Consider the following 25,933-nt stretch of genomic DNA (forward strand, 5'->3'; position numbering starts at 1 on the left):
AACCCAATCAAACCAAACCTAATCGAATTTTTTAATCGAGTTGGTTTGACTTTTCGGTTTCGGTGAAGTTTTCCGGTTCGGTTAGGACACCCTACCAGAGAGGCTAAGTTCATAACCAGACTTGTATTTCCTTTATATTTATTTCATAATCTTGTTTGTGTTCTTATTCATTTCATATTTTTGGGTCAAATCAATTTACTTGTCTATAAATCATGTTACAAATTCAATTGTACTGTTTTAGGGGTATAAACAATTATTAAATAAGAATATAATTGGAAAGAAAAATATGTAAAGATCCTACCACACCGAATTGGTCCTTATGTAAAATGGCCCTTTATCATTATTACATAACAATAAATTTAACAATACAATATAACAAATTTTAGGTAACAATCCAAACAAATATTGTAATTATAATAACAATACAATTTGATACGAAAGGGTAACAACATTCCCAACAAAATGCAAGTATTTAACCCCGAGAGAGAGTGAGTGGACGCTGTCCCTGTGGCGAAGGTCACATATGAGTCATGGTCCATCTTCTCTAGCACTTGAATCCTCTGCTTCCCTTTTCACCAAAATACTCCATTACACTCAACGCAGAAACCTTCCCAAAGGCCAATCCCTTCACGCCCATCTCATTAAAACAGGTTCTTCCTCTTCTTGCATATACTTATCCAACAGCATTGTCAACTTATACGCCAAGTGCCACCGCTTGTTGGACGCCCATGTCGCCTTTCAAGAAATAACAAACAAAGACGTCGTCTCATGGAACTGTCTCATCAATGGCTACTCTCAACTGGGCCGTCCAGATTCATCTCTTTCCGTCCTCAAACTCTTCAAGCAAATGAGACAACAGGACGAAAACTCCCATGTCCTTCCAAATCCTCACACATTTGCTGGCATTTTCACCGCGGTTTCAACTTTGGGGGAGTACTACTCCTTTACAGGGAAGCAAGCTCATTGTCTTGCCTTTAAACTAAGTTACCTTAACGATCTATTTGTGGGCAGTTCCTTGTTGAACATGTATTGCAAGGCTGGTAGTCGTCATCTTGTTGATGCTCGCAAGATGTTTGATGAAATGCCTGAGAGAAATTCTGTATCTTGGACTACGATGATATCTGGGTATGCATTACTGAGGCGAGCTAAGGAGGCTGTGGGAGTGTTTAGGATGATGCTATGGGAGCAAGGCCGAGGGCAGGATTATGTGAATGAGTTTGTGTTTACTAGTGTTCTGAGTGCTATTGCATTGCCAGAGTTTAACCCGGTAGGGAAGCAAATTCATGGTCTTTCCCTCAAGAATGGATTTTTGTGGAACGTTTCTGTTGCCAATGCTACTGTTACTATGTATGCAAAGTGTGGGAGTTTGGATGATGCATGTCGGGTGTTCGAGCTTTCCTCTGAAAAGAATTCTATAACCTGGTCTGCATTAATAACAGGTTACGCGCAGAATGGGGACTGCGAGAAGGCCTTGAAGTTGTTTTCGCAGATGCATTTCTGTGGGATGAATCCGAGCGAGTACACTCTGGTTGGAGTGATTAATGCTTGTAGTGATTTTGATGCTCTTAGTGAAGGAAAACAGGTGCATGGATATCTATTGAAGTTAGGGTTTGAGCCTCAAATGTATATTCTGACTGCGTTAGTGGATATGTATGCTAAATGTGGCAATGTTAGTGATGCCAGAAGAGGTTTTGATTATTTGAAAGAACCCGATATAGTTTTATGGACTTCCATGATAGCGGGATATGTTAAGAATGGGGATAATGAAAATGCAATGGGTATGTACTGTAGAATGCTGGTGGAGGGTGTTGTACCTAATGAGTTGACGATGGCTAGCGTGTTAAAAGTCTGTTCTAGCCTTGCTGCTCTGGAACAGGGGAAGCAGATTCATGCTCATATAGTCAAGCATGGGCTTAGTCTTGAAGTTCCAATTGGAAGCGCTCTCTCAACTATGTATGCAAAATCTGGAAGCCTTCATGACTGTAATCTAGTCTTTAGGAGGATGCCTGCGAGGGACTTAGTGTCATGGAACTCAATGATGTCAGGTCTTTCACAGAATGGCCGCGGCACTGAAGCCCTTGAACTTTTTGAAGAAATGCTTCTTGAGGGAACAAGGCCAGATTATGTCACTTTTGTGAATATTCTTTCTGCTTGTAGCCACATGGGATTGTTAGAGAGAGGGCAAAATATTTTCAAGATGATGTCTGATGAGTTTGGAATAGAGCCTAGGCTAGAGCATTTTGCGTGCATGGTAGATATGTTCGGTCGTGCTGGAAAACTCTATGAAGCAAAAGAGTTTATCGAGTCAGCAGCAAATCATGTTGACCATGGTCTGTGCTTGTGGCGTATCATGCTAAGTGCTTGCCGGAACTATAGAAACTATGAATTAGGTGCATACGCAGGAGAGAAGTTAATGGAATTGGGTTCACAAGAGTCATCTGCTTATGTGCTACTCTCTAGTATTTATTCAGCTCTGGGAAGATTGGAGGATGTTGAATGCGTGAGAAGGTTGATGAATCTCCGTGGAGTAAGCAAGGAGCCTGGATGTAGCTGGATTGAGCTGAAGAGTCAGTTTCATGTATTTGTTGTCGGAGATCAGTTGCATCCACAAATCGTAGGTATACGTGAAGAGTTATTGAGGTTAAGAAAGCAAATGAAAGATGAGGGATATAAACCAGGTTTTGATCCTTGCTTAGAACTGGAAGTTATAATGGACTGATTCCATGCAGAATGTAGATGATTTTCTGGAAATTATATTTTTGCAGTGTTTCTTCTTTAATCACGTTCTGTTTTTTTTTTTTTTTTAAATTCATCTCATTGCTTTCCTAGTTCCTTCTGAGCTTGTTAGAGATGTTCTGCTTAACCCATCTTTCGTTTCGTTTTCTTGTAACAATGCTGCATTCTAATCATGATAAGCATTCGGTTGTGTTTCATCAGCATTATGATCTCCTATTCTTTTTCCAAAGGTAGAAAAACAGCAGCAGCAGTTAAGAAAGAAATAGAATAGTTGAAGGAATAAAGTAGTAAAGATTTTTAAAAAAGAAAGGCAGATACACTTAAGAATTCAACAATGGTTGTCCTTTTTTCTTTTTTTTCCTTCTGTTCTGCAATAATCAAGGCTAGGTATATGCTATGCGCATAATAAAAGATATTTACACTAACAATCCGTAAAATTCTGAGAATCCTTTAATTCAGGATCGATTACTTTATGGTAGATAGAAAGGCAGCTTGCAGCGCGATGTGCTCAAAAGAGTGGAGCTTTTGCTCATTAGGGCAGCCATCAGATAACATGGAAACTTATTTGTTTCTTTTTTGAAATGGAAGAATCTTATTTGTCTGAGTACCAGAGAAGTAAACGTTTTTTGTCAAGAGTTTAACTCTATATACAGATGGTGGATAAAAGTTTTTACACTATATATGATTGTCATCTAAAAGATAATTACAGATACCACTCCATAAAGAGTAGGACTAATAACATGAAAAATAAGGCAAGTTAGCCCCATAAACAAAAACATTTCTGAACGATGGCACTTAGTTGAGATGCTTTTTGTTTAATTCTACTTTTGGCTTATATCAGTAGTGATAATTCTAAATAACCTTTATCATACTATCACGACCCTAAACCCGGATCCGGTCGTGATGGCGCCTCTCGTGAAGACAAGGCCAGCCGACACACTCCCAATTCATTTTTAAGCAATTGAATAATAGAACTAAGTCGTAATCATAATAATAAATCCCAAAATAAGGTAAGTAATACAGTTTGCGGAAGAAGACATAGCCCGACATCGGGGTGTCACCAGTCATGAGCATCTATCATAAAAACTACAAGTCTGAAAAGAGTCGACATAACTATTACATAGCTAAACAGAAGAAAATAAGGTAGAGGGAGAAGCACTGTGCTGCGAATCGCCGGGCAGCTACCTAGTGAATCTCCGAAATCTGCTGGAAGCTCTCTCAACCCTTGCAAGCAGGACCTGATGCGCCTGAATCTGCACACGGGGTGCAGGGAGTAAAGTGAGTACTCCAACTCAGTGAGTAACAATAATAAATGCAAACTGAGTAATAAGAAATCACGTAAAGGCACATCAGCAGGCTATAAAAGAACAGTAAAAGCCAGTAAAAGCATTGAAACAGTGGAAATATGTAAAGTCTCTTCAGTTCAGTTTAAACTTCTTGAAATGCCTTTTTAACAATTAAGCAAGTAAATGACAGGCAACTAGGAAAGGTAAACACATAAAAAACTGCCCCTCGGGCACAATGTCAACAAAATCCGCCCCTCGGGCAATATCATAGAACAACACCAGCCCCTCGGGCTATATCTTACATCACAATGGGTACCCGCGCCCACTGGGGGTGTGTAGACTCCTGGAGGGGCCCCTTACGGCCCAAGCGCAATATCAAGTCATCTCGTGGCATAATCACATAGGCTCTCGACCTCATATCAACAAGCCACCTCGTGGCGTACAAATCTCAGGCCCTCGGCCTCATAATTATAATCAGTGTTTCCTCACAACATAGGCCCTCGGCCTTACTCAGTCAGAATCTCACAAGCCACTCGGGCAACAGTAAAACATGATGCTCAACCCAAAATATCATTTTAAGTGTTAAAGTAGAGTAGACATGGCTGAGTTATGAAAACAGTAGAACATAGCATGACTTAGTATAAGTATAAAGTCAAAACAGTGAGGAAATATTAGTAATAATCCCCTAAAGTTCCAAATAATAGTTGGTACGATGCCCAAATATAGCCTTCAGCCAAAAACATGATGATAGCAAACAGTTTTCAGTCAAATACACGGTAAAACGATCATTCGGGATGGACTAAGTCACAATCCCCAACAGTGCACGACGCCACGCTCGTCATCTAGCGTGTGTGTCACCTCAATATAGCACAACGATGTGCAATCCGGGGTTTCATACCCTCAGGAATACATTTACAATCATTACTCACCTCAATCCGGTCCAAACTCTAGCCCGCGACGCCTTTGCCCCTCGACTCGGCCTCAACTCGTGTCGAATCTATCCAAAATTAGAATCACGATGTCAAAATATGCTAAGGGAACGAAGCTCATGCGAAAAATAATCAAGTTATAGCATAAATCCCGAATTTAACCAAAACCTGACCCCCGGGCCCACGTCTCGGAATTCGATAAAATTTACATCAATAGATTCTATATCTCTCCACGAGTTCGTACATATCAAAAGTCCCAAAATCCGACCACAAATGGCCCCTCAAATCCTCAAGTCTAGGTCTCCAATACCAAGCCCTAGTTTCCCCAATTTTAACCCTTAAATTCCATTAATTACGGCTCTAATCCGTGAAATAATACCATAGAAATGCGTTTTAGGTCCAAAATCCTTACCTCAATGAAACCCCCTTGAAATCCTTCTTCAAAGCGCCCAAAAACCTCCAAAACCGACTTAGGAATGGTGGAATAGCTCAAAAATCGCGAAGGAATGAATCTATATGTTCTGCCCTAGCTAAACCGCTTCTGCGATCACAAGCTCGCACCTACGGACTCGCATCTGCGGTCTCAGGTGCGCTTCTACAAAAATCCCTTAAACTTCCAAGTTTTTGCATCTGCACCACTTTACCCGCACTGCGCTATCGCAGGTGCGGTCACCTAGCCGCTTCTGTGGCTCTAGCTCTCCTTGGCCTTTTCTGCTTCTGCGGCCCCTTACTTCGCATCTGCGACATCGCATCTACGGTCCCCAATCCGCAGGTGCGGAAACAATAGAACCAGAAAATCTGCAACTTCACCAAAAAACTCCAAACCCTCCGTCAACCATCCGAAATCACCCCGAGGCCCCCGGGACCTCAACCAAAAGCACAAACATATCCCATAACCTTATTCAAACCCGTTCTAACCTTCGGAACGCTCAAAACAACATTAAAACGCCAAAATCACATCAAATTCAAGCCTAAGATTCCAAAATCTTCCGAATTCTGCTTTTCATCAAAAAGTCTATCAAACCACGTCCGAATGACCTGAAATTTGGCACACACATCCCAAATGACATAACACAACTACTGCAGCTCTCGGAATTCTATTCTGACCCCTATATCAAAATTTCACCTAACAACCGAAAAACGCCAAAATTCCAATTTCGCCAATTCAAGCCTAAATCTACTCCGGACCTCCAAAACCCATTCCGATCACGCTCATAAGTCTCAAATCACCTATCAAAGTTATCCAAACCATCGAAACTCACATCTGAGCCCTCTAACACATAAGTCAACATCTTGTTGACTTTTCCAACTTAAGCTTCCTTAAAAGAGACTAAGTGCCTCAAACCTTCTCAAAACCTTTCCGAACCCAAGCCAACCAACCCGATCATATATAGAACCGATAAACAAAGCAATAAGAAGCAGAAATGGGGGAAACAGAGCGATAACTCATGAGACGATTGGACGGGTCGTCACATCCTCCCCATACAAACGTTCGTCCTCGAACGAGTCAAGAAACATATCTGAAGCCTCAAACAGGTGAGGATATCTGCTCTACATCTCCAGCTCGGTCTCCCACGTAGCCTCATCCATGGGCCGACCTCTCCACTGCACTTTCACTGAAGCTGTATCCTTTGATCTCAACTTTCGAACCTGACATCCTAAAATAGCTACTGGCTCCACATCATAAGTCAAATCATCATCTAACTGAACCGTGCTGAAATCCAGAACATGAGACGGATCCCCAATATACTTCCGGAGCACAGAAACATGAAATACCGGATGCACACTCAACAAGCTGGGTGGCAAAGCAAGCTCATAAGCCACCTCCACAATCCTACGAAGCACCTCAAAAAGCCCAATGAACCGAGGACTCAATTTACCCTTCTTCCCAAACCTCATAACACCCTGCATGGGCGAGACCTTCAACAAAACCTTCTCACCAACCATGTAGGACACATCCCGAACTATCATAACTCTTTTGTTAGACTGCACTGTACGAAGCCTTTCCTGGATCACCTTCACCTTCTCTAAAGCATCCTGTACCAAGTCTGTCCCCAATAGCCTAGCCTCACCCGGCTCAAACCAACTAACTGGAGATCTACACCGCCTCCCATACAAGGCCTCATATGGAGCCATCTGAATACTCGACTGGTAGCTGTTGTTATAAGCAAACTCTGCGAGCGGTAGAAACTGATCCCATGACCCTACAAAATCGATGACACAAGCACGCAACATGTCTTCTAATATCTGAATGGTGCTCTCGGACTGCCCATCCGTCTGAGGGTGAAAAGTTGTTCTCAACGCAACTTGAGTACCCAACTCTCGCTGCACAGACCTCCAAAACTGCGATGTAAACTGAGTGCCCCTATATGAAATGATGGAAACTGGGACACCATGCAAATGAACAATCTCCCGGACATAGATCCCTACCAACCGCTTTGAAGAATAGGTAGTACATACAGGAATAAAGTGTGTGGACTTGGTCAGCCGATCCACAATCACCCAAATAGCATCAAACTTCTTCAAAGTCCTTGGAAGTCCAACTACAAAATCCATAGTGATCCTCTCCCACTTCCACTTTGGAATATCCATTTGCTGAAGCAAGCCACCCGGTCTTTGATGCTCATATTTCACCTGCTAATAATTGAGACACCGAGCTACGAATCCCACAATGTCTTTCTTCATTCTCCTCCACCAATAATGTTGCCTCAAATCCTGATACATCTTCGCGGCACCCAAATGTATAGAATATCGCGAGCTATGGGCCTCCTCCAGAATCAACTCCCGAAGCCCATCCACATTGGGCACACAATCCAGCCTTGCATCCTAAACACCCCATCATCACCAATAGTCACATTTCTGGCATTATTGTGCTGAACCCTGTCCTTAAGGACAAGCAAATACGGATCATCATATTGGTGCTCTCTGATGTGATCATATAAGGAAGACCGAGAAATCACACAAGCCAATACCTGACTAGGCTCCGAAATATCTATCATCCCAAACCGATTGGCCAAGGCCTGAATATCAACTGCAAGAGGTCTCTCCCCAACTGGAATATATGCCAAACTACCCATACTCACCGCCTTTCGGCTCAAAGCATCGGCCACCACATTGGCCTTCCCCGGATGGTACAATATAGTGATTTCGTAATCCTTTAGAAACTCCAACCATCTCCGCTGCCTCAAATTGAGATCCTTCTGCTTGAACAAGTTCTGGAGGCTACGATGATCCGTAAACACCTCACAAGACACACCATACAAGTAATGCCTCCAAATCTTCAACGCGTGAACTATGGTAGCCAACTCCAAATCATGAATAAGGTAGTTTTTCTCATGGGGCTTCAACTGACGAGAAGCATAAGCAATAACGCTACCCTCCTACATCAATACACACCCAATACCAACTCTCGAAGCATCACAATACACGGTATATGAACCTGAAGCTGATGGCAAAACTAACACTGGAGTTGTGGTCAAGGCTGTCTTGAGCTTCTGAAAGATCTCCTTACACTCATCCGACCATACAAATGAAGCACCCTTCTGAGTCAACTTGGTCAAGGACAATGCGATAGATGAGAATCCCTTTACAAACCGGCAATAATAACCCGACAAACCAAGAAAGCTACGAATCTCAGTGGTTGAGGATGGTCTGGGCCAACTCTGAACTGCCTCTATCTTATTTGGATCAACCTGAATACCCTCGCTGGACACCACGTGCCCCAAGAAAGCCACTGAACTGAGCCAAAACTCACACTTGGAGAATTTTGCATAAAGCTTCTCCTCCTTCAATCTCTGCAACACAACTCTCAAATGTTCTGCGTGCTCCTCTTGACTATGCGAATACACCAGAATATCATCAATGAAGACTATGACAAACGAGTCAAGATAAGGCCGGAACACGCTATTCATCAAATGCATGAACGTTGCTGGGGCATTGGTCAGCCCAAAAGACATCACCAAGAACTCATAATGACCATATCGGGTCCTGAAAGTTGTCTTAAGAATATCCAAGTCCCTGTTATTCGATTGGTGATAACCTAAACGGAGATCAATCTTGAAGAACACTCTCGCTCCTTGAAGTTGGTCGAATAAATCATCAATGCGAGGCAAAGGATACTTGTTCTTAACTGTTACTTTGTTCAATTGTCTATAATCAATGCACATCCTCATAGTACCATACTTCTTCTTCACAAATAGAACAGGCGCACCCCAAGGTGACACACTAGGCCGAATGAACCCCTTATTAAGGAGTTCTTGAAGCTGCTCCTTTAACTCATTTAACTCCGCTGGTGCCATACGATACAACGGAATAGAAATGAGATGAGTGCCCGGCACCAAGTCAATACCAAAGTCAATATCCTTGTTCGGTGGCATACCCGGCAGGTCTACAAGAAACACATTGGGAAAATCCCTTACAACTAGAACAAAACCAATACTGAGAGTCTCTGCACTGATATCCCTCACAAAGGCTAGATACGAAAGACAACCCTTCCCAACCATATGTTGGGCCTTCAAGAATGAGATTACCCTACTGGGAACATAATCAGTCAAACCTCGTCACCCAATCCGTGGCACACTCGATATAGCCAATGTGACTATCTTAGCATTATAGTCCAGAATAGCACGACACAGAGATAGCTAATCCATGCCCAAAATGACATCTAAATCCACCATACACAATAATAAAAGATCCACTCGGGTCTCCAGATCCCCAATAGTCACCACATACGACCGGTACACACGGTCTACAACAACAGTATCACCCACCGGGGTAGATACATGAACAGGTGAAACAAGAGACTCATGGGGCGTACCCAAATAATGAGCAAAGTATGATGACACATAAGAAAAGGTGGAATCGGGATCAAATAATACAGAAGCATCTCTGTGGCAGACTGAGACAATACCTGTAATAACAGCATCAGAAGTAATAGCATAGGATCTAGCTGGAAGTGCACAGAAACGGGCCTGACCGCCACCTGATCGACCTCCCCCTCTAGGGCGACCTCTAGCTGACTGACCTCCACCCCAGCTGGGTGGGTGGGTGGGGATAAAGTAACTGGTGCTGAAGTCGATGGCTGACTCCTCTGCTGAGATAAACCCACAAGGCGACGAGGACACTGCCTCCATATATGACCCATCTCTCCACATTCATAGCAACTCCCAGGTGTTGGAGACGGAGACTGAAGGGAACCCTTAGCACCGGAATGACTAGCTGATGCACTTCGCATAGAGGAGCCCTGAACTGATGGAGCATGGGACGAACTCTAAGTTGAAAGGGCACTAAGTGATGATTGGCCCTGATGAGAACTGTGAGAACCATGACCCGATGACGCCCCACGATAACCTAGGCGAGCTGGCTGAGCATGCTTGAATGGACGGCCTTTGCCGTGCTGAAACTGACCTCTCGAAGGAGCACTAATATAACTACCAGATCCTTGAGCCTTCTTGGCCTCCCTCTCTTCTCGCTCCTGGCGACGAACTAACTCAATCTCTCGAGCAATGTCTACAACCTCCTCAAAAGTAGCACTAGTCACCCTCTCTCTGGTCATGAGAATACGAAGCTGATAAGTGAGGCCATCAACAAACCTCCTAATCCTCTCTCTATCTGTCGGAACCAACCAAATCGCATGGCGAGCTAACTTAGAGAACCTTATCTCATACTGCGTCAAAGTCATCTCTCCCTGACGCAACCACTCACTGCCTACGCAGTTCCTCTCTACGAGACTACGACACATACTTCTCCAGAAAGAGAACGGAGAACTGCTGTCAGGTAAGGGATGTTGCACTAACAGGCCTACGCCTCTCAAAAGCCTCCCACCAAGTGAAGGCAACTCTCAAAAACTGATAAGTAGTGAAAGTGACCTCGCTGGTCTCTAGAATACCCGCTGTACGAAGCATCCTCTGACACTTATCCAAGAAACCCTAGGCATCCTCGCCCTCTGCACCACTGAAAGTCGGAGGCTAAAGTCTACCAAACCTCTCCAACCTACACTGCTCGTCCTCTGGCATGGCAGGAACTACATAGTCCTGAGCAGTTACAACCGGCTGGGCTGGATGTGCCCCCGGTGTCTGAAGTCCTTGCACGACCTACTCAGGTGTGCGAGTGGCGGGAGTCCGATTTCCTCCCCCGGCCTGAGAAGTAGTTGTGGCTGTAGTGACTGAAACCGCATGAGCTAGGCCAGTGCATACTAATAGAATCTGAGCCAAAGCCTCCTGAAGACCCGAAATCACAATGGGCACAACTGGTGCCGGAGCTGGTGCTGTTGGAGCGTCCACAACTGTGACTTGATCCTGAACTGGGGCGGCTGGTGGATCTGCAGGTGATGCCCTAGCTACTGTGCGGGCCACACCTCGGTCCCTACCGCGACCACGACCGCATCCTCGCCCTCAAGTGGACACAGCTGGTGGTCGTCCATCCTGACCAGTAGCACGTGTCCTCACCATCTGTGAGAGAATAGAATGACAGAAGTTTAGTACTCGGATCAACAAATTCTCACGACAAGAATTTCAAGAATATGAAGTTTTTCCTAAAGGTTCTGCAGCCTCTCGAGGATAAATACAGATGTCTCCGTACCGATCTGCGAGACTCTACTAAACCTGCTCATGACTCGTGAGACCTATGTAACCTAGGATCTGATACCAACTTGTCACGACCCTAAACCCGGACCCGGTCGTAATGGCACCTCTCGTGAAGACTAAACCAGCCGACACACTCCCAATTTATTTTTAAGCAATTATATAATAGAACTAAGTCTTAATCATAATAATAAATCCCAAAATAAGGTAAGTAATATAGTTTATGGAAGAAGATATAGCCCTTCATCGGGGTGTCACCAGTTATGAGTATCTATCATAAAAACTACAAGTTTAAAAGGAGTCGACATAACTATTACGTAGCTAAACAGAAGAAATAAGATAGAAGGAGAAGCACTGGGCTGCGAATCACCGGGCAGCTACCTATTGAATCTCCGGAATCTGCTGGAAGCTCTCTCAAGCCTCGCAAGTAGGACCTGATGCTCCTGAATTTGCACACGGGGTGCAGAGAGTAAAGTGAGTACTTCAACTCAGTGAGTAACAATAATCAATGCAGACTGAGTAATAAGAAATCACTTAAAGGCACATCAGCAAGCTATAAAGAAGCAGTAAAAGCCAGTAAAAGCAATGAAACAGTGAAAATATGTAAAGTCTCTTAAGTTCAGTTTAAACTTCTTGAAATGCCTTTTTAACAATTAAGCAAGTAAATGACAGGCAACTAAGAAATGTAAACACATAAAGAACAACCCCTCGAGCAATATCATAGAACAACATCAGCCCCTCGGGCTATATCTCACATCATAATGGGTACCCGTGCTCACTGGGGGTGTGCAGACTCCTGGAGGGGCCCCTTACGGCCCAAGCGCAATATCAAGTCATCTCGTGGCATAATCACATAGGCTCTCGGCCTCATATCAACAAGCCACCTCGTAGCATACAAATCTCAGGCCCTCGGCCTCATAATTATAATCAGCGTTTTCTCACAATATAGGCCCTCGGCCTTACTCAGCCAGAATCTCACAAGCCACTTGGGCAACAGTAAAACATGATGCTCAACCCAAAATATCATTTAAAATATCATTTTAAGTGTTAAAGTAGAGTAGACATGGTTGAGTTATGAAAACAATAGAACATAGCATGACTGAGTACAAGTATAAAGTCAAAACAGTGAGAAAATATTAGTAAAAATCCCCTAAGGGTCCAAATAGTTGACACGAGGCCCAAATATGGCATTCAACCCAAAACATGATGATAGCAAATAGTTTTCAATTATATACGCGGTAAAACGATCATTCGGGATGGACTAAGTCACAATCCCCAACAGTGCACGACCCCATGCTCGTCATCTAGCGTGTGTGTCACCTCAATATAGCACAACGATGTGCAATTCGGAGTTTCATACCCTCAGGACAATATTTACAATCATTACTCACCTCAATCTGGTCCAAACTCTAGCGCGCGATGCCCTTGCCCCTCGAATCAGCCTCGACTCACGTCGAATCTATCCAAAATCAGAATCACGACGTAAAAATATACTAAGGGAACGAAGCCCATGCGAAAATAATCAGGTTATAGCATAAATCCCGAATTTAACCAAACCTCTACCCCGGGCCCACGTCTCGAAATTCGAAAAAATTACATCAATAGATTTCTTATCTCCCCACGAGTTCGTACATATCAAAAGCCCCAAAATTCGACCACATATGGCCCCTCAAATCCTCAAGTCTAGGTCTCCAATACCAAACCCTAGTTTTCTCAATTTTAACCCTTAAATTTCATTAATTACAGCTCTAATCCGTGAAATAATACCATAGAAACGAGTTTTAGGTCCAAAATCCTAACCTTAATGAAACCCCCTTGAAATCCTTCTTCAAATCGCTAAAAAAACTCCAAAAACCGACTTAGGAATGGTGGAATAGCTCAAAAATCGCGAAGGAATGAATTTATATGTTCTGCCCCAGCTAAACCGCTTCTACGGTCACAAGCTCGCACCTGTGGTTCCAGGTGCGCTTCTGCGAAATCACTTAAACTTCCATGTTTCCGCATTTGCGACACTTTACCCGCACCTGCGCTATCGCTGGTGCGCTCACCTTGCCGCTTCTGCGGCTCCAGCTCTCCTTGGCCTTTTCCGCTTCTACGGCCCCTTACTTCGCATCCGCGACATCGCACCTGCGGTCCCCAATCCGCAGGTGCGGAAACAACATAACCAGAAAATCTGCAGCTTTACCAAAAAACTCCAAACCCTCCGTCATCCATCCGAAATCATCCTGAGGCCCCCGGGACCTCAACCAAAAGCATAAACATATCCCATAACCTTATTCAAATTCGTTCCAACCTTCGGAATGCTCAAAACAACATTAAAACGCCAAAATCACATCAAATTCAAGCCAAGATTCCAAAATCTTCCGAATTCCGCTTTTGATCAAAAAGTCTACCAAACCACGTCCGAATGACCTGAAATTTTGTACACACATCCCAAATGACATAACAGAACTACTGCAGCTCTCAGAATTCCATTCCGACCCCTATATCAAAATTTCACCTAACAACCGGAAAAAGCCAAAATTTCAACTTCGCCAATTCAAGCCTAAATCTACTCCGGACCTCCAAAACTCATTCCGATCACGCTCCTAAGTCTCAAATCACCTCCCGAAACTATCTGAACTATCGGAACTCACATCCGAGCCCTCTAACACATAAGTCAACATTCGGTTGACTTTTCCAACTTAAGCTTCCTCAAAAGAGACTAAGTGCCTCAAACCTTCTCAAAACCTTTCTGAACCTGAGCCGACCAACCCGATCACATATAGAACCGATAAACAAAGCAATAAAAAGCAAAAATGAGAAAAACAGAGCGGTAACTCATGAGACAACTGACCGGGTCGTCACACATACTCTATGCATTTGAAAAGAAAACAGAATAACGAAGCCAGAAGTGTAATTAATTAGTAGATGTGAGTAAAATCATGCTGACTTTCGTCCTTTCGGAGCTATGTTTTTATCCTATTAAGATAAAAATTACTCATAGGAAAGATGTTGGGAGAATGTGTGAACCAGAAACAAAGGTTAACAAAGCTGAAGTTGTATCAAAAGTAAGTGCATGTACATTATACCAGTATTCTATGGTAGATAATCATAAACGCTGCAATATAAGTTGCTGTTTTCATTTTTGAAAAGTAATCTCTTGAATATTCATTGTTGAAAGATTATCTGCCAACAGAGAGAACATAAGCTAATTTCATTTGACAGGCAGAGAAATGTTTCCATTTGCTTATAACATGTGCAATTCCAGTCCAAATCAGGCCTCGAATCAATTAATAATTTGTACACCAAACATCATGGATGAAACGTGTCTATAGACCTATCTAGCATTTCAACTAATAATCACATATTTCCTCCAAAAAGGAGACTACAATATTTCGTCCATGACGTCACGTCATTGACGTGGATATTTATCTTCTACAGCTTTGAGTTTGAAATCTCACGTTTACATTCTTATAAGAATATCTTAGTGATTCTTGGATGTACTTTAACTGGAAGGAGTTAGCTATAAAAGTCGGAAGCGATGACCAAACAACAAAGTCGTTGTAGTATAGTGGTAAGTATTTCCGCCTGTCACGCGGGTGACCCGGGTTCGATCCCCGGCAACGGCGTTTCTTTTTATTTGTCGCTTTTATCATTTGACTGTCGCAATTCTAGCTGTTTACTCTATAGTAATAGTATTCATTTGGTCTCTTTTGTTTAATTGGGCTTTGATTAATTATACATAAGAAATGGCACATCGGAAAGAAATACTGGTCTCTTTCCAAATTGTTATTATTATTGCTGATGAGATTCAATAGAAGTGGTAATAAACTATTTACAGTTAGCAAATAAACAATACCTCCTTTTGAATGCAAAAACATGTCACATATCTGACAAATCACGTCCTCATCTGTCAGGGACCTCCATTAGCCATTAGGATTTCTTATCTTCTTTTTTTGTTTGTTTATTTCTCCATACGTGTTTTTCTTGTCTACAACCTTTAGTCAAAGCCGCCAACTGTCAGAAATCTAACCAAAATTTGCCTTGGCCCGTGTTGAGCGTTTAAAATACAAATGTAGCCATGAATATTTCTGGACCACTGCAAATACAACAAATTAGTAGAGACGATGCCCACTTTCAGTAACCCTAGTCGATAATTACAAATTTCTGGTCTAAATGTCCAAAGAAAACAACAGTTTACTTTCTGTTTCAAACGCAGGGGGGATGTACTTTTACCGAACCAGTATCCACTAAATATGCATTTAAATAATATGCACACAAAATATTTGGTATTATAACACAAGTTGAAATTACTTGACAACTAACGCTTATTAGTCCATTGGGTTAAGAGTGCGAATTTAGAACCTTAATTTTGAAAAAAGAAAATTCTTTTTCTTCTGTGTTTTGCGACTCCAAACTGTCTTCTTCTAATGTGATGATGTTACGTTTATTCAGTTTTTTAATTAGATGTTGACACTGCTCACAAAAAAATCATGTTATGCCACTAACCAAAAGTTCACAATTTAAGTTATAGTGTTGCATATATACCCGCGGTAAATAATAGCTGAAAAGATGTATAAAATTTATACATACATACATATATACATATATACATTATGTATGTTATACAAAAATTATATAAGTTTTATACACTTTTTCGGCTACCAAATGTAAATAGTTTTTGGCGCGAGCTAAAAGTGATAATACCTCAATTCTATTTGTCTCCTAATTTCTATTGGTTAGACTCCCTATTTTAAAAGACATTTTTGGGACTCGCTTAGTGCTTGCCCCAATGCGTCACGCGATCAAAACTCTCTGAGGCTCATACGTGGAGCTTAGTTCTGTAATGCTTACGCTATAAGCATTTGATTATGCGCCCTAAACACGCATCCAAATATTTCTATATAAATCATGTGATAGAACTCCCTGATCAGCACTATTGACTTGCAAAGATTTTTAATAAATGAGAATTTATAGTTATTTCATGGTCTAAACTCTAAAGGCTCAAATTTTCTTCGTTTTTTTTCTTTTTCAAATGGAGCGCTGGGAGACACCAAATCCCAATTTGATACTTGTAGTTATATGATTAAGTGAACTTGGTTACTGTAATCGCAAAGAACTCAAGTAATATCCAGTCCTTATGGAACTAATAGTATTCCTAATTCACTGGATTGTACATTTCGAAGCTGTCTGGTATGGAGAATCTTAGTATCAATTAAAACAAAGATTTGGTTGTTCTTGCTTCACAATCTATTTTGATTACTACTAGGAAGATATATAACTTCACAAATTGCTATTGGTATAAACATTATAAGGACTGAGGAGGAAGTTTCATGGGACAATAAGAATTAATTAAATAAAATAAAAACCAAACATCAAGGTTGCCGGAATAATAGAAGATGGGTACCATGTCTGTCACGAGAAGATCACGTGCCAACATGTCCTCTTTTGTACAGTACAAGGGTGTCTTTTTCTATTACGTACATATGAAAACCAGCTTGGAACACCTGGACAACCCTTGAAAATCCTCAAAACACATGAGTGTAATTTAATCTGCATTGTCTCCTCGTTTCTCTAGGTTCTTTTTCTTCAACCATCTTATGTCATGTGTTATGGTCCGTACTTAATTATGAAATTGACCCACCAAACATGATTTTTCTAACACTAAAAAAGATCCCACTAACATGAGCTAAACTTTGAGATTTTAGTCATTTTAAATTATTAGATTCTAATTCAATAAATTATGCATATTTATTAACTTTTTTAAAACAAATCTCGGAATTTGTACCAAAGTTATCGAGTTTGATCAAATTCGTAACCCACAATTTAGCTCCACCCCTGAGCAAACACCCCTACATTATGAGTTGAATTATTCATAAATGTTTATAATAAATTAATAAATGTAAGTTATTTTCTCTCCGCGCAAACATAATTGCATACGATGTATTTTCACTTTAATTTTTAATTGCTAAGAGTGAGTTGTTTGACTTAATATAAACACCGTGCATGTAAGTTATTTATCAAAATATCGTTATGAAATATTGTGATATTCTATATATACGTGGTGGTATGTTCCACATATTCTTTGTTTTCGTGATGTACTGGTGTTTAATGGGCGTGATAAGGCTATGAAAATACATCGCATAGATCATTCAAAATGCATAAAAATAGCAAAATATTTGATGTATTACTACTGGATACTCCAAATTACTTATAGTCCATTTGGTCAAGCTGCAAAAATTAGCTTATTTTGAGAAATGTTTTTCTCAAAAGTGTTTTTTTCAAAAGTACTTTTGGTGAGAAGCAATTTGTGTTTGACTAATTAGTTTGAAAAGCACTTCTGAGCAGCAATTAGTGTTTGGTCAAACTTTAAAAAACTGCTTCTAAGTGTATTTTTCTCAAAAGTGATTCTTAAAAAAGTGCTTTTGGAGAGAAGCTACTTTTTTCTGCTTCTCCTCAAAAGCATTTTTTTTCCTTCCAGAAGCTTGGCCAAACACCTTAATTTTTGGCCAAAAATACTTTTGACAAAGAAAAAATACTTTTAACCAAAAATAAGCTTGGTCAAACATGCTATTAGGCACACTCCTTTGTAAACGTAGTATCAAGCACTGTTGACGTAATAAATAGATAAAACAAGGACAGAGAGTCAGAGACTTTGATCTCTCTAGTCTAACTCTGAATCAGACTTCTCTTGGCACGACCACCCGCGTCAAAAATATAGCCAGTGAATTGGTTTAATCTGTCAGCGTTTTTTCTTCAATTGTCTCCAAATATTTAAAATTTTAATTTAGGTAAAAAAATGAAAATGATCATCTTGACCAATGGGGGTGGGGTGGGGTGGGTGCCGTGGTGGGATCATTGACTGCTTGACGACAACAATAAATCGTGGGAAATTTATATTAGTGTAAGTTTTAGATGTGTAACTATTATATACTCCCTCCGGTTCACAATAAGTGACCAATTTGCTTTTAGCACGCTTATTAAAAAATATTAAATTCTATACAAAAATACCTACTATGACTAAACTACTCCTAATTAAATATTTAATGTGAGGAGTAAAAAAACTTTTTAGGGATATGTACATAGGGGTTATTTTGTAAAAACAAATTGAATTCTTTCTTGATTACATAAGTAGACACTTATTTTGAACCAAAATGAAAAAATAAATTGGTCACTTATTGTGAGCCGAAGGGAGTAATCGCTAATTCGTAACTTAACAAAAATGCTAACTGACGTGCTAGCCTGATTAAATTGCACTGATAGTATAAAATAATTTGGATCATCGGATATGATCGGGTCGAAAACGGGCAATTCAAAAACGAATAAATTATTCGACCCGACCCGTATTTGATACGGATAAAAAATAGGTTATTCAGTGGATAATATGGATATTCATATTATTCATGGCTTCTTGAATATTATCACTTATAGGAGATTTCCTAGTCTCCCAAACTTGAGGAACCTCCAATTTGAAGTTTTACAAATGTAACAGTTGAACACATTAATTATCCATTGATTAATCATTTTCTAAGTGGATAATATGATTTTTATCCATATTCGATCCATTTTTAAAAAGTTCATTATCCAAATCATTTTTAATGAATAATATGAGTGGATAACTGAACCATTTTGCCACCTCTAGGTGAACTAAATCCAAATTACATTACGGAATGGAGGCTGCCAAGGAAAAGTTATTGGGATGAGCAAAAGACAGAACATGTTAAAACCATTGCCCTGTTCTTGCTAAACATGTTCTTAAATTACGTTAAACTTGGTTGGAATGAAGGTTATCATGTGAATTTAATACTAATTTGCAGACTGTATTGTCTACTGCTTGTCTCGTAATCTCAGTCCTCCTTAGATTTGAACCAGTTTATCTTAAATTAAGATTCTTAATGATTGACCCCATAGTACAGCTAGAACAGTCGCCTAATCTAACAAGTTTTGACTCATGGCATGTTAGCTAATGAATAATAGATTGGGGAAAAAAGCTACAAACATGAAAGGAAAGAGAAAAGGTTGTGATTGACGGTTAATGTTTATAGTATTTTGATGAATTGAAGCCTTAGATCCAATCCAATAGTACTAGTTAGCAGGCATCTGTGCATTCAAATATAGAAAAACAAATTGAATATTTCATGGAAATATCGTACTAAGTTTCCTGATAAAGAAATAAAATAGCAGTAGCCATTAAATTAAAGTATAATCATAACTTTTCCTAAATATTGCCAGCCTTTAGCTTACATGGCCGACCAAGTTATCACTTATCCCCGTGGATGATGCCCACAATAATTTTGACACATCCAAGGGTGTGTTATAATTATCAATAAAGTGAATGAAGATCATCAAAGAATAATGACTAGTGTTAATTTCAACGGACACAAAAAGAAATATAGTATGTGATTTTCCAAATTAAATATGACTTAAGTCTTGATAATAGAATTCTTAGATAAATATGCTGGTAGAAAATAATGGGTATCTCGTAAACAGTTAATTTTATATGGTGGGGTCTAAGGAGGATATAATATACGCAAACCTTATTCCTACCTTATGAAGATAGAAATGTTATTTCTGGAAAAACGTTAACCCAGCTCAAGGAAAAATAGAAAAGAAGAAAAAACAACAAGATAAGGTAATAGAATAATCGTCTCACTAACTAGTGTTAATTTTAATAGACACAAAAATATTATATGTGATTTATCATATATGATTAAGTCTTGATAATAAAAGTTATTCGATTAATATGGTGATGGAAGGTAGTAATAAATATCTGACGAGGTACATACAAACTGTCCAGATCACTATATTCATATAAAAAAAATTGATTAAGTGAATGATGTGGCAGCTCATTGGAGAAGGTAGCTAGGGACGAGAGATGGGCAAGGCTTAAGATTCCAAGTGTGTTGGGGCTTGTTTGGGTTGGGGGACCCTGTTTCTTGGTAATGTCCTTTAGTCTAATTTAATATTGCATGATTTGGACCACCATATTATTCTTCCTCTATATAAGAAGAAGAAGACCTTCTCCTCCTTCAATTTCAAATCAAACTGCATTTTTCTGCTACTTTGTTCAGTCTCTTTGTATTCTCACACAAAAAACCACAAGCTTTTTTTCATACCCTTTTCTCTATATACCTTGATTTCTTACTAGCTCTTTCATATTTTTGTCCCTATTGGCAAAAAGTTGGTTATGGGAATGAAGATGAGCAATGCTGGTGAAGATAAGAGCTCAAAGAAGAAAATATCAAGTAGAAAACTTGGAAGATTTCTGAAGGAGCAGAGAGGAAGGCTTTACATAGTGAGACGATGTGTAGTCATGCTTCTTTGTTGGCATGACTGATCAAAACAGTCGAACCAGCATAATGAAAAAACTAGCAAAAGGGCAGGCTCGGAGTTAGATTCCATTATATAAACAGAATGGCGAGCTTCATTATTATTCAAAAAGATCCATTGCCTGGAGACCAAATCCTAAGCTTCGGAATGACAAGAAGAGAAATTCCAACTTAGACCTCAAGCTCGAGAAAGGTCATTAATTGTTAAATTACCTTTTTGTTTCTAATTGTAAATAGAAAAGAGCAATATTTAGCTAGCTTAGAAGTTAGAATAGTTCCAATTCCCATGGAGTTGGTTAGTTTTTCACCAGTTCTTCTAGCTCATTTGTGATACGCAATAATGAAAAGGAGATTATCTGGTTCGTAATAGAAATTTATCAGCTTAATCATTTAAGTACTAATCTCCTAAATTTCTTTTCAACCTCCTCTCCCCGCCTCGTCACTCTTCGCTCTTCTCTGAATTGATCTCACCAGAGCAAAATTCAAGAATGTGCTGTGAGAGTTCCGCTAAATCAGTAAGTAGTTTTTACGACTTTTTTGGTACGTCCAAGAGAGACGAGAGGAATTCAGTATACATAATTCAAATCATAAGACCCAAAGTCCGTCTATAATGTCAGGGATAGCTAGTGCTGAGAACTCATAAAGACAAGACGACTAACGCAAAAAGAGGCATATGGTTTTGTTGTTGAGCGTTTAGAATGAAAATGTGAAAAACGCCCAGATGCAATTAACGATTGGTATGACAGAATATTTATTGGGTTTAAAAAAACAAATAGGGGTTTTGGGGAGGGGAGATAAGTTGCAATTCTAATTTCTCAATCATGGATTTTTTTAGTAGCTACAAACTGTTTTCTAGACGCTGTGATTAGACTCTCTGGGAAAATAGGATAGTATAAATTATTGGAGGACGCATGTGGGTTTGTTCCCAGTGAAATGATACCAGAATGTCGTAGTATTTTTTGTTTTTCTTATGACTTATTGGAGTCCATATTGGCACATCTACCATTAAATTTCTACTGAGGCGAGGCTTTGCTTATTGGCTATAATCTGTTAAAACACCCTAAGCTCTTAAATAAATTTTTTTGTGGGGGGGGGGGGGGGATCAGAATTTTAAAAGTAGTCAAAATTTAATATTTTTTTACGTAAAGATAAAATCTAAACAAAAACACCCTTAAAAATCCGAAAAATTCTCGCATAATATGTTGGAGTTTGAATTTTTTACATATGAGATTCCAGCATAATGTGCTGGAAATTTATATGCAAGAACTCCATAATCCAACATATTAATTATGCTGGAACTTTTCGTATGCTAGAAATGTATACGCATGAGCTTTATAATCCAGCATATTATGCTAGAACTTTCCATATTTCAGCAAAATAATAGCTATTTTTTAATGACTTCGCAAAAGTTGACTATTTTTTAATTATCAATCCGAAAATTGGCCGGCCTGTGCTATTTTCACCCAAAGTTGTTGTACACGAAGATGGAAGATAATTATGTTTGATTTTCCCTAATTATTATGTGGCCCAATAAAATTAAGGCCATAATTAATATTTAATAAAAGACAAATCATATTTATTGGATCGGTTACTTGATGAACGTACCGAATTAAGTCAATTACTTTATAAATTGATCATCTCCCCACTCATTAGGATTACCGTATATTTTTATTATCTTTTCAGTAACGAAGGCTTGGGCAAGGACGAGAAACCAATTTCAATTAATGCTTCGCTTCGCGATAACGACATCCGCTTCAGGTATATTTTCTGTAATAATTATGTATAAAATTATCATGTTCAAGATCCTGATATGTATTAAAGTTTAAATTAAGAAATTTATCTAAGTCTTAATAACTTACTAATCAAATTAAATTAGCTTCATGCTTGTCCAAAATAATTCGTGTCATTCTAATTCTTTCAAATACTGTGTTGAAGGAGAAAATAGCTACCGTTGTGCGTATGAAAGAGTCATTAAACTCTGCTGACTTTACAATAACTCGTGTCATTCCAACTCTATCAAAAGAAGTAACAATAATCATTGTATGTATTTTTCATCCTCGCGGGGCTCAAATTCGAGTTTTGAGTATAAAGTTGTCATTATTAGTTAGGTACGTACGTCATGTGTAGGACTTTCTGACAAGAGATTGAATTTAATCGGGGTCCAATACCAACATTTAACACCAAGTTGGAACCAAATAAAACAATCCTTTGTAAGAGTATGGATTGCACTGTGGTGGTGGAATCTAAAGTCGTCTTTTGCACGTGCAACTTGTACTATGTTTTATCAAAATCAAACAGTGTTTATGTTACCATATGTGTTGGTCCCAAAAAGAGAAAGAGCATACAGTTCAAATACAAACTAGCCAACTATAGTAACCTAAAACAGTAGAAATCTTTCAGTTGTTCTGCTCATCTTTTTAATTAGTGGAAAATTAAAGTCAGCATTCACACATTGTATTCATCAATGTTTCTCTTTCCCAACACGAATCAAGAGTCGTTCATCCCTTTTTTCCCCATAATTGATGAAATACTATATGTTTACTAAAGATTAAACGAAATGATCTTGTTTTGCTTCTCGCGATGTTGAGGTATATGAAAGAATTATTTTTCGGTTACTTAACTTCCAGTAGTTAAGATTTTCAAGTAGAAACATGGGTTAATTACTCACATTCGAAGAATGACTTTGTACAGAAAAAGCAACATCTTTCAACCATGCATAGTCATATTCCTTTCAACTCTTATTTTTTCAGTAAATAATTATTTCACTTTTTCGTTTTTTGTTTCCGTGGGTATATATTACTGCTGTCGCCAATACAACCAAAAATCAAAGAAACAATAATACAAAAAGAGTCCTGTCACGTCCCTGTCTTCATTATCTTGATTAAGATGAATCCCAGATAAGAACTAGTACTATGAGTTAATTATTTTTTATTTTGATTTTACATCCAGTATTAGGATTTCATATTTTTCCTACTATAAGACATGAAGCCAACATATCCATTTTCAATTAGAATATCATTTTTATTCAAAAAGATATATACTTAATTGATTTTGAGAGACATAAAGGAAATATTAAAAGTGAGAAAACATAGTTCCATTTTGAGTATGAACATACTACTATGTTAGAATAGAAGATTTCAGATTATTACTATCATAAATAGTAACTCAAACAAGAAAAAAGGGAAGTTTCTATATTATAAGTATTAAAAGCTCATTGGGTTTCTTTTACTGATTCAATGACAAATTGACACATATCAGAATATCACTGCAAACGTTTGATTGATTCAACGACAGCCTTACTGTGCTCACGTGCGCCAGCCCCACATTCAATCAAAATCAAACTCAAAATCAAACTTAGCTCAGACTACCACATACACACATGCGTTTTCATAGTCTCATTGTTTTCATAATTTCATTGTGTTGATTTGTGTCTTTAAGTCCAGTGGATTTGAATTAGGATTCGACGCTGAAAAGATTGTGGAGTAATCCAAAATTTAAAATAATGCAAAGTTGTGTTGGTACAAAAGTCTGAATATGGATGGAACTTTGAGAGCTGTTAGATTCAAGCAAAGCTTGAACATGCCATATAATTTATGTGATCGTAAGACATAGTTTTAAACATTTCGAAATATTTGTCTTATTATAAAAGCTATAATTAAAATAAAATAAAAATTTTAAGTAAAGTATTTCCAATTTAGAACCTTATCATTCAAACAGATTAAACGTAAAAATTGCCACATAAACGAGGAATTAAATAATACTAGCTAGTAATTATTTCAGCATTATCAGCCACTAAAGGGCCAGCCATATCCTGCTCCAATCATGCGCACCTACTTAGGTAAAAACAACCCTCTTCCCTCTTAAATATCCCAAACCCTATTGTTGCTTTTTTTTTCTTCTTTATTTTTTATATTTAAAGTAACAATACGAATACAATAGGTGGGTAAGACCATCCAAACCAGCTGTTAAATCCAAACAAAAGTGGTAAGCAGAAGTTATAGGAGGAATTAATGATTCGATTTTGCAAGTGGGGTTGCACCTGACAAAGGATACATGATAATTGATCAAACATATACTATATACTTCCCTACTTTTAAGTTGATCTTTTTCGTGCCACAGTCACACTTATATTGGACAGCTTTCATCCATAAGGTTGGCGACAACAACGGCGTATCAAACAAAAATCTTATCTGCAATAAACGTGGCTTTCATTTAGAATTAATTATTCAATGAATTTTCTTTTCTTTTGATACTCAAATTTGTATTTATTAATTTGATAAACCATCTGACATTAACTAGCTTGCAAGTTGTATCTGAGGAGACGTTTCACTAGTTTGAGATTACAATTCAAACATTACAATTATGAGATGGATAGGATAGGGAATTTGAAAACTGTGCTCCCTCCAATAATCACACTTTTGTATGAAAGGAAATCACCTTATTAAGGTTTAATTTTTTTTTAATATAAAAGAGTATCACTCTTCTTGAGACAGATAAAATAAAATTGGATCACATAAATTCGGCTGGAAGGAATATATTTTTACTTTACTTGTCAGGTTCTTCATCCATTTCCGAATCAGCCGCAAGTTTTGGGTTTTCTATTTTTAGCTGTTACAATGAAGATTGCGATTAGGGCTGCCAAATTTGGCCCAAGCCCAAATAACCCGCCCAAGTTGAGCTGATTATTGACCCCCTCATTTATTGAAGAGATTTCTACCTTCCTATACACTATTTGAAATTTTATTACCCCCCCCTACACAAGTTTCAATTTAATTATATAGGCATATACAATTTACCAATTATATACATTTTAGGAATTACATGAGTATCCCTTTATATTAGGAATTGAATAAGGAATCAATTATTTCCCGTCCTTATTCTGTCTCTCTCTCCCCCCCCCCCCCATCAATCTCTCATTCCAGTAATGTAGAGCAAAGGGAAATAGAGCAGCAATTCCACGCTTATTGAAATTTCAGTAATGTAGAGCTGAAGGTGTTACCCTATTGGTGTTCAAATTCTAGTAATGTTGCACAATTGGTGTTCAAATTGAAATTGTCAATCAATAGATTTTGAAGGTGTTTGACTCTCCA

General features: G+C 38.9%; 1 protein-coding gene and 1 non-coding gene across 2 annotated transcripts; both read left to right on the forward strand.

Moving 5' to 3' along the window:
* The first annotated feature begins 463 nt into the window (after positions 1 to 463).
* LOC107792452 (pentatricopeptide repeat-containing protein At2g33680) lies at positions 464 to 2,936 on the forward strand. The gene has a single exon (XM_016614663.2). The coding sequence runs from the start codon at positions 524 to 526 to the stop codon at positions 2,717 to 2,719; it is 2,196 nt and encodes a 731-aa protein (XP_016470149.2). The 5' UTR covers positions 464 to 523; the 3' UTR covers positions 2,720 to 2,936.
* Positions 2,937 to 15,071: 12,135 nt separating this feature from the next.
* TRNAD-GUC (transfer RNA aspartic acid (anticodon GUC)) lies at positions 15,072 to 15,143 on the forward strand. The gene has a single exon. It is a non-coding gene; the product is annotated as a tRNA-Asp (tRNA).
* The last annotated feature ends 10,790 nt before the right edge of the window (positions 15,144 to 25,933 follow it).

Source organism: Nicotiana tabacum, chromosome 3, assembly GCF_000715075.1.
Source record: "Nicotiana tabacum cultivar K326 chromosome 3, ASM71507v2, whole genome shotgun sequence".
NCBI lineage: Eukaryota > Viridiplantae > Streptophyta > Magnoliopsida > Solanales > Solanaceae > Nicotiana > Nicotiana tabacum.

What these genes read in the sequence shown, in the direction of transcription:
- LOC107792452 (XM_016614663.2), top strand. Translation starts at nt 524, where the DNA reads ATGAGTCATGGTCCATCTTCTCTAGCACTTGAATCCTCTGCTTCCCTT.